The sequence below is a fragment of the Pagrus major genome, chromosome 9 (assembly GCF_040436345.1).
Source record: "Pagrus major chromosome 9, Pma_NU_1.0".
NCBI lineage: Eukaryota > Metazoa > Chordata > Actinopteri > Spariformes > Sparidae > Pagrus > Pagrus major.
The window spans coordinates 34,756,278-34,766,277 of NC_133223.1; the positions used below are offsets into that span (position 1 = coordinate 34,756,278).

General features: G+C 47.8%; 1 protein-coding gene across 1 annotated transcript in view; it reads right to left on the reverse strand.

The window, feature by feature from the left end:
- The window catches only part of tgfbr2l (transforming growth factor beta receptor-like), a 23,333-nt gene that overhangs the window by 13,123 nt on the left and 210 nt on the right, over window positions 1–10,000 (reverse strand). Inside the window, exon 2 of the mRNA XM_073473882.1 lies at window positions 4,015–4,171. Within this exon, the coding sequence (XP_073329983.1) occupies window positions 4,015–4,171 (157 nt within the window). The remainder of the gene's footprint in view (window positions 1–4,014; window positions 4,172–10,000) is intronic.

Here is a 10,000-nt window from a genome sequence, read left to right on the forward strand (position 1 = left end):
GGTGAAGCAGTGAGGAGGAGCAGTGAGGTGAAGCAGTGAGGAGGAGGAGCAGTGAGGAGGAGCAGTGAGGAGGTACAGTGAGGAGGAGAGCAGTGAGGTGAAGCAGTGAGGAGGAGCAGTGAGGAGGAGAGCAGTGAGGTGAAGCAGTGAGAAGGAGCAGGGAGGAGGAGCAGTGAGGTGAAGCAGTGAGGAGGAGAGCACTGAGGAGGAGCAGTGAGGAGGAGCAGTGATGTGAAGTAGTGAGGAGGAGAGCAGTGAGGTGGAGAGCAGTGAGGTGAAGCAGTGAGGAGGAGCAGTGAGGAGGAACAGTGAGGAGGAGAGCAGTGAGGAGGAGCAGTGAGGAGGAGAGCAGTGAGGAGGAGCAGTGAGGAGGAGCAGTGAGGTGAAGCAGTGAGGAGGAGCAGTGAGGAGGAGCAGAGAGGAGGAACAGTGAGGGGGAGCAGTGAGGAGGAGAGCAGTGAGGTGAAGCAGTGAGGAGGAACAGTGAGGAGGAGAGCAGTGAGGAGGAGCAGTGAGGAGGAGAGCAGTGAGGTGAAGCAGTGAGGAGGAGAGCAGTGAGGAGGAGCAGTGAGGAGGAGCAATGAGGAGGGGAGCAGTGAGGTGAAGCAGTGAGGTGAAGCAGTGAGGAGGAGCAGTGAGGTGAAGCAGTGAGGAGGAGGAGCAGTGAGGAGGAGCAGTGAGGAGGTACAGTGAGGAGGAGAGCAGTGAGGTGAAGCAGTGAGGAGGAGCAGTGAGGAGGAGAGCAGTGAGGTGAAGCAGTGAGAAGGAGCAGGGAGGAGGAGCAGTGAGGTGAAGCAGTGAGGAGGAGAGCACTGAGGAGGAGCAGTGAGGAGGAGCAGTGATGTGAAGTAGTGAGGAGGAGAGCAGTGAGGTGGAGAGCAGTGAGGTGAAGCAGTGAGGAGGAGCAGTGAGGAGGAACAGTGAGGAGGAGAGCAGTGAGGTGAAGCAGTGAGGAGGAGCAGTGAGGAGGAGCAGAGAGGAGGAACAGTGAGGGGGAGCAGTGAGGAGGAGAGCAGTGAGGTGAAGCAGTGAGGAGGAACAGTGAGGAGGAGAGCAGTGAGGAGGAGCAGTGAGGAGGAGAGCAGTGAGGTGAAGCAGTGAGGAGGAGAGCAGTGAGGAGGAGCAGTGAGGAGGAGCAATGAGGAGGGGAGCAGTGAGGTGAAGCAGTGAGGTGAAGCAGTGAGGAGGAGGAGCAGTGAGGTGGAGCAGTGAGGTGAAGCAGTGAGGAGGAGCAGCGAGGAGCAATGAGGAGGAGTAGTGAGGTGAAGCAGTGAGGAGGAGCAGTTCCATTAAAGGAACAGTGAGGAGGAGCAGTGAGGTGAAGCAGTGAGAAGGAGCAGTGAGGTGAAGCAGTGAGGAGGAGCAGTGAGGAGGAGCAGTGAGGTGAAGCAGTGAGGAGGAGGAGCAGTGAGGAGGAGCAGTGAGGTGAAGCAGTGAGGTGAAGCAGTGAGGAGGAGCAGTTCCATTAAAGGAACAGTGAGGTGAAGCAGTGAGAAGGAGCAGTGAGGAGGAGAGCAGTGAGGAAGAGCAGTGAGGTGAAGCAGTGAGGAGGAGCAGCGAGGAGCAATGAGGAGGAGTAGTGAGGTGAAGCAGTGAGGAGGAGCAGTTCCATTAAAGGAACAGTGAGGAGGAGCAGTGAAGTGAAGCAGTGAGAAGGAGCAGTGAGGAGGAGAGCAGTGAGGAGGAGCAGTGAGGAGGAGAGCAGTGAGGAGGAGCAGTGAGGAGAAGAGCAGTGAGGTGAAGCAGTGAGGAGGAGCAGTGAGGAGGAGCAGTGAGGTGAAGCAGTGAGGAGGAGAGCAGTGAGGAGGAGAGCAGTGAGGTGAAGCAGTGAGAAGGAGCAGTGAGGAGGAGCAGTGAGGTGAAGCAGTGAGGAGGAGAGCAGTGAGGAGGAGCAGTGAGGAGGAGCAGTGATGTGAAGTAGTGAGGAGGAGAGCAGTGAGGTGGAGAGCAGTGAGGTGAAGCAGTGAGGAGGAGCAGTGAGGAGGAACAGTGAGGAGGAGACCAGTGAGGAGGAGCAGTGAGGAGGAGACCAGTGAGGTGAAGCAGTGAGGAGGAGCAGTGAGGAGGAGCAGTGAGGTGGAGAGCAGTGAGGTGAAGCAGTGAGGTGAAGCAGTGAGGAGGAGCAGTGAGGAGAAGCAGTGAGGAGGAGCAGTGAGGAGGAACAGTGAGGAGGAGAGCAGTGAGGAGGAGCAGTGAGGAGGAGCAGTGATGTGAAGTAGTGAGGAGGAGCAGTGAGGAGGAGAGCAGTGAGGTGAAGCAGTGAGAAGGAGCAGTGAGGAGGAGCAGTGAGGTGAAGCAGTGAGGAGGAGCAGTGAGGTGAAGCAGTGAGGAGGAGAGCAGTGAGGTGAAGCAGTGAGAAGGAGCAGTGAGGAGGAGCAGTGAGGAGGAGCAGTGATGTGAAGTAGTGAGGAGGAAAGCAGTGAGGTGAAGCAGTGAGGAGGAGCAGTGAGGAGGAACAGTGAGGAGGAGAGCAGTGAGGAGGAGCAGTGAGGAGGAGACCAGTGAGGTGAAGCAGTGAGGAGGAGCAGTGAGGAGGAGCAGTGAGGTGGAGAGCAGTGAGGTGAAGCAGTGAGGAGGAGCAGTGATGTGAAGCAGTGAGGAGGAGCAGTGAGGTGGAGAGCAGTGAGGTGAAGCAGTGAGGAGGAGCAGTGAGGAGGAACAGTGAGGAGGAGCAGTGAGGAGGAGACCAGTGAGGTGAAGCAGTGAGGAGGAGCAGTGAGGAGGAGCAGTGAGGTGGAGAGCAGTGAGGTGAAGCAGTGAGGAGGAGCAGTGAGGTGAAGCAGTGAGGAGGAGCAGTGAGGAGAAGAGCAGTGAGGTGGAGAGCAGTGAGGTGAAGCAGTGAGGAGGAGCAGTGAGGTGAAGCAGTGAGGAGGAGCAGTGAGGAGGAGAGCAGTGAGGTGAAGCAGTGAGGAGGAGAGCAGTGAGGTGAAGCAGTGAGGAGGAGCAGTGAGGTGAAGCAGTGAGGAGGAGCAGTGAGGAGGAGCAGTGAGGTGAAGCAGTGAGGAGGAGAGCAGTGAGGTGAAGCAGCGAGGAGGAGAGCAGTGAGGTGAAGCAGTGAGGAGGAGCAGTGAGGTGAAGCAGTGAGGAGGAGCAGTGAGGAGGAGCAGTGAGGTGAAGCAGTGAGGAGGAGAGCAGTGAGGAGGAGAGCAGTGAGGTGAAGCAGTGAGGAGGAGCAGTGAGGTGAAGCAGTGAGGAGGAGCAGTGAGGAGGAACAGTGAGGAGGAGAGCAGTGAGGAGGAGCAGTGAGGAGGAGCAGTGATGTGAAGTAGTGAGGAGGAGCAGTGAGGAGGAGAGCAGTGAGGTGAAGCAGTGAGAAGGAGCAGTGAGGAGGAGCAGTGAGGTGAAGCAGTGAGGAGGAGCAGTGAGGTGAAGCAGTGAGAAGGAGCAGTGAGGAGGAGCAGTGAGGAGGAGCAGTGATGTGAAGTAGTGAGGAGGAGAGCAGTGAGGTGAAGCAGTGAGGAGGAGCAGTGAGGAGGAACAGTGAGGAGGAGAGCAGTGAGGAGGAGCAGTGAGGAGGAGACTAGTGAGGTGAAGCAGTGAGGAGGAGCAGTGAGGAGGAGCAGTGAGGTGGAGAGCAGTGAGGTGAAGCAGTGAGGAGGAGCAGTGAGGAGAAGAGCAGTGAGGTGGAGAGCAGTGAGGTGAAGCAGTGAGGAGGAGCAGTGAGGTGAAGCAGTGAGGAGGAGCAGTGAGGAGGAGAGCAGTGAGGTGAAGCAGTGAGGAGGAGCAGTGAGGTGAAGCAGTGAGGAGGAGCAGTGAGGAGGAGAGCAGTGAGGTGAAGCAGTGAGGAGGAGCAGTGAGGAGGAGAGCAGTGAGGTGAAGCAGTGAGGAGGAGCAGTGAGGAGGAGCAGTTCCATTAAAGGAACGGTTCACAGATGTTCAGTCAGACTTCCGACAGATGATTAATCAAACATTAATGATTAATAGGTCATATAAATGTGACTCACCATATGAATTGATTGACAGGTTGTACAAGTGGTACTGATCACATTCATTGATCATATGACTCATACTCACCATATGGCGATGCAGATCTCGTCGGTGACGGTGCAGAAGGACGACAGGCTGCAGTTACTGAAACACACACTGTCTCTGCACACAGGACTGGAGGCCTCACACCACTTACACAGGTTGAAGCTCAGGTGACTGAAGGAGAGGACCACACCTGGATCACCTGCAGGGTGAAGATACTTGATTACTACTGTGTAATAGTACATATGGTATATTACACAGGTGAAGGAGAGGACCACACCTGGATCATCATCATCTTCATCATCTTCATCAGTATTAAAGTGTGTAGTTGTGTCAGTTAAATGTTTCTGTCAGCTCAAAACATGACAGAGACAGATCAGTGTGTGTGTGTGTGTGTGTGTGTATGTTGTTTGGTTTAACTGTCATTTCTGTGTCATCTGGGTCTGATCACTGTGTTGTTATGATGTGGCAGAGTATTTCTCACACACACACACACACACACACACACACACACACATCTGCATAAACATGAACTCAATTACACACACAAACTCAACCACACTATGATTATAGATACTTTATACACACATAAGAGACTGTACACATAAACACACAATACTTCATTAACTCTGTCACACACACACACACACACACACACACACACACACACACACACACAGAAGTCATTCCAGATGTTTCTTCAAAACAGTCAAAGAAGCAAAAAGCAAAATGCTCATTTTAATTAGAATCAGCACAAACTGTGTGTGTGTCTGTGTGTGTGTGTGTGTGTGTGTGATAGTGAAGCAGAGTAAACACAATAGAATCTCTGCATATGTGTAACAGTTGTGCATGTGTTGGTGTGAGTCTGTGTTTAGATGTGATGATTTAGTGTGTGTGTGTGTGTGAGAGTGTGTGTGTGTGTGTGTGTGTGTGTGTGTGTGTGTGTGTGTGTCCAGGAATAAATTGAAGCCAGCAGTGAGCTGTGTTCAGAGCCAAGTTAGCATCCAGAGCTCCGCCCTCAAAGGCTCATGGGAAATCTGAGAGCCCGATGCCGCTCAGGGGAGGTGCTCACTATCAGAGCAACACACACACACACATTCATGTGTATGTGTGTGTGTCATACTTTGGTCAAAGTACTTGAAGGAAAATCAACATCAACATTTCAAATGATCCAACATTGAACCCGTAACACAACATCACCAGACTCCCTTAACAAATGTGGTGATTTTAAGAGTTGTTGAGTTAAAACAAACTTTCTAACGTAGTGAAACTCTGTCTCTGACAGATTCTGAATCATTGTCTCCTTCTTGTAAATTCAGCATTAAATGAAAACAGTAAGTTGTTTGTTTCCTTGTACAAAGTGTCAGTTTGTGGCAGCATGGCTGCACCAGCCTGTCTGCTTCTGTGTCTAAAGTGCTAAAGTCTGACCTGCCAACATTTAGCAGCTGTTTGAGCACACTGTTTACACTGATTTCACCATTTACACTCCATTTATGAAAGAAGAAACATTTTATTGACACTAAACATGTCACATTTTACAGATACACTAAACAGTAACCAGTATAGGCGACTTCTTTGTCCCCAGACTCCCTTAACAAATGTGCCAGTTTAGTGAGTTGTTGAGTTGGAGACACTTTATAAACTGTGTGAAACTCTGTCTCTGACTGATTCTGACTTATTTGTTCCTTCTTGTAAATTCAGCAAATGTTCTACATGAACTTCTTTCTGTCTCTGTGTCTGTTTGTCCCAGCGATGTGTAATAAGTGTAATAACTGGTCATGTAGATGTTGTGGAATACAAGTAGAAAGTAGCTTAATATGGAAACAAGTTCATCAAAACTGTACATAAGTACTTGAGTAAATGTACTTAGTTACATGAACAGCCACACAGTAACTTAACTGGTTCTGTCACAAAGTCACCAAATAACTTCAACACATCCTCAGTGTGTGTGTGTGTGTGTTTGTGTGTGTGTTAATGAGGACAGTGAGGTGACGTGGTTATGGCCTGATGACTCCTCACACACACACACACACACACACACCACACACACACACACACACACACACACAGAGTTTCTTTCAGTGCCAGTCTCTCTTCTCTCCAGTGTCTTAAGACAGTGGCAAGAAGCTACTGTGTGTATGTGTGTGTGTGTGTGTGTGTGTGTGTGTGTGCGTGTTCATTAGATGTTGCAGACACACTCGCTCTTTGTTGATGTGAGATAAATGTTTCTTTTTAATGACACGTGTTGAGGACAGTGAGACATTTTGAATGTTCAGCTGTGAACTGAAGTTAAAGACTCTTCAGTCAGCAGCAGCTCTGTGACGCTGCTGCTTCCAGCTACATGCTAACATGCTAACATGCTCACACTGACAACATCTTTGATTCACTCAGAGCAGCATGTTACTCATCGTGACTGCACAGTAATCAGATGGTCACCTTTATCATGTTGACAGACTGAAACCTGTTAGCATCTGTTAGCCTGTTTTTGTTCATGTCCTTCAGACAGCAGATGATGTGCAGCAAACACCAGCTGCATCAAGTGTTTTCAGTTCTGCAGGTTCAGGTTTGACTCCAGTGTCTCAGCAGAAGCTCCGTGAATAGCAGCTCTTACTGAACATCGATCATGAAGTTGTTCTGTCTCCATTTCTCTTCAGTGTTCTGAATCACTACAGTCTGTTCATTACAAAGACTCGTTCACTGAATGTTCATCAACTCATTAACTGGTGAACTGAAAACAGAGGAGTCGTCGAATGAAGAAAGTGTTAGCAGACTAAAAGCTGAAGTCCCAGCCTGTCACTTAAAATAAGTCCCACCTAAAATATATATAAAAATATATATATACAGCTCTGGAAAAAATTAAGAGACCACTGCAAATTTTTCTGGAATCAGCATCTCTACATGTGTGACAGCCATTGCAGTGTCTGCTGAATTCCAACACAAGCACACCTCATCCTACTTAATGAGGTACTGATTAGGTGGTCACCTGAACCAAATCTTATTTAACGAGGAAGAGTATAAAAACCACTGCTGTGGTCATCACTATCCTCTTGCAATAGCAACAGCTGGATGGCAAAAACAGTGCTAGTAGTACCTCAAAAGTAATTGGAATCAAAAAGTAACTATTGACCATGCCAAAATAGTTGAAACGAAAAGTTTTGAGTGAGGAAAAGAAGGGTTCAATCCTGGCCTGACTGGCAGAGGGATGCAGTGAGCGTCAGGTTGCTTCCATCCTGAAAATTTCTAAGACGGCGGTTCATAAGAACAAGGTCAAGCAGCAGACATTGGGGACAACAAAGCTACAGACCAGCAGAGGGACGACTCTCCACTGAGCGGGATGACCTTCAACTCATTCAAATGTCACTCAGCAACCGTAGGATGACATCAAGTGACCTACAAAAAGAATGGTGAATGGCAGCTGGGGTGAAGAGCACTGTGAGAACAGTTCGAAACAGGCTCCGAGGGGCTCAATGAGAAGCAAAGAAGAGCCAGGCTGAGGTTTGCAGAAGACCTTAAGGATTGGACCACAAAGAACTAGAGTAAGGTCATCTTCTCTGATGAGTCCAATTTTCAGCTTTGCCCAACACTTGGTTGTCTAATGGTTAGACAGAGACCTGGAGAGGCCTACAAGCCACAGTGTCTCACACCCACTGTGAAGTCTGGTGGAGGATCGGTGATGATCTGGGGGTGCTTCAGCTTCAGCAAGGCTGGAATCGGGCAGATTCGTGTTTGCGAAGGACGCATGAATCAAGCCACGTACAAGGTTATCCTGGAAGAAACCTTGCTTCCTTCTGCTCTGACAATGTTCCCCAACTCTGAGGATTGTTTTTTCCAGCAGGACAATGCTCCATGCCACACAGCTAAGTCAATCAAGGTGTGGATGAAGGACCACCGGATCAAGACCCTGTCATGGCCAGCCCAATCTCCAGACCTGAACCCCATTGAAAACCTCTGGGATGTGATCAAGAGGAAGATGGATGGTCACAAGCCATCAAACAAAGCTGAGTTGCTTGGATTTTTGCGCCCGGAGTGACATAAAGTCACCCAGCAGCGATGTGAACGACTGGTGGAGAGCATGCCAAGATGCATGAGAGCTGTGATGGACAATCAGGGTTATTCCACCAAATATTGATTTCTGAACTCTTCCTAAGTTAAAACATTAGTATTGTGTTGTTTATAAGTGAATATGAACTTGTTTTCTTTGTTTCATTTGAGGTCTGAAAACACTGCATCTTTTTTGTTATCCTGACCATTTGTCATTTTCTGCAAATAAATGCTCTAAATATTTTTATTTGGAATTTGGGGGAAATGTTGTCAGTATTTGATAGAATAAAACAAAAATGTTCATTTTACTCAAACACATACCTACAAATAGTAACCCTTTAAGTGTGCGCTATGTTTTGAACATTTTGGTGCTTTATGTTGCCGTCAAACAGCCTTTTGCTTTGGCACTATACTCCGCTTGTGCGTAGGAATACAAACGTTGTACGGTTGAGATGCTCTGCTTCCTGCCGGCGCTACGTGCTGCTTCTCCTCACGTGGGGAGAGCTGACGGTCATCTGTGTGGTGTCATTTATGTGTTTTGGCTACATGCACCTCTGGGCAGCTTTCATAGGAATAAACAGAGGTCCACCTCTGACACTGTATCCAGATCTCTTTATACATCCATGAACACAGCACTGATCCACATCTGGCGGCCATATTGCTGGTCCTCAGCTTCTGACTGTTGTAGTGGAAGTCACATGATTTGTGTCTGTTTTTGACAGGAAAGTGATCCTTCCATCACTGAGCCACGAGCTAAAGCTAATGCTAATATTTATGACCAAATAACTGCAGAACTGATGACATCATCCACCTCAGCTGGACTAGCTAATGTTAGCATGCTAACAGACTAGACTAAGATGATGGTAAACAGCCTAATCAGCATGTTAGCATTGTTACCGTGAGCATGTTAGCATTTAGCTCACACCTCAGAAAATGACTGTAGACTCTGGTGATGTCATGATTAACCTGTGTGTTATATGGCGCTCAGCTTAGCCAATCAGTTAATAAGCAATGTATGTCACAGAAGCTAGTGTTAGCATGCTAAGAGTTCCAGTTTTAAACATCTGCATGTATCACTGGAAAAACAAAAATCACCAGTTTAATTTGTCATCAGCAGCTACTGAAGAAGTAATCTGATACTTTAATCAAATAAAAGTATGATTACAACTAAAAGTACTGCATTACAAGTAAAAGAGCAGCCTGTTTTCAGCTTTGTGTCGACGCTTCAGCTGAAGAACATAAAGGAACATTTCATCCTTCAGTTCTTCACCAACACTCAGCATCACCTGATGGTACGGCTTCACCTGGACATACAAGGTTTTACCTGGACATACAAGGTTTTACCTGGACACTGAACAGTAACTAAAGCTGTCAGACTAATGTAATGGAGTAAAAAGTACCTCTGAGATGTAGTGGAGTAGAGGTACAATTTAAAATGGAAACACTCAAATTTGTACTAAGTACAGTAGTTGAGTAAATGTACTTAGTTACATTAAACCACTGCTTCTCACATGGTTTGATTTCAATAACTGATCAAAGATTATTGATCACAGATGTTGGGGATCAGAACGGTGTTTCTTCTTCTCTCCTGTTAATCCTGCCGACCACTCACATTTATCTGGGGACCTTGTGGAGGGGCACGAGCCCTGTGTTGGGAACCACTCGACTAAACGGTCTAAGTGTACATATAGAGTACAGTACACATAGAGTACAGTACATAGAGTACAGTACACATAGAGTACAGTACACATAGAGTACAGTACATAGAGTACAGTACACATAGAGTACAGTACATAGAGTACAGTACACATAGAGTACAGTACACATAGAGTACAGTACATAGAGTACAGTACACATAGAGTACAGTACATAGAGTACAGTACACATAGAGTACAGTACATATAGAGTACAGTACACATAGAGTATTAATGATCACAGTACTTTTACTGCACATACATGAAGTACTTTTAGTGTACATACGTCCGTTCTT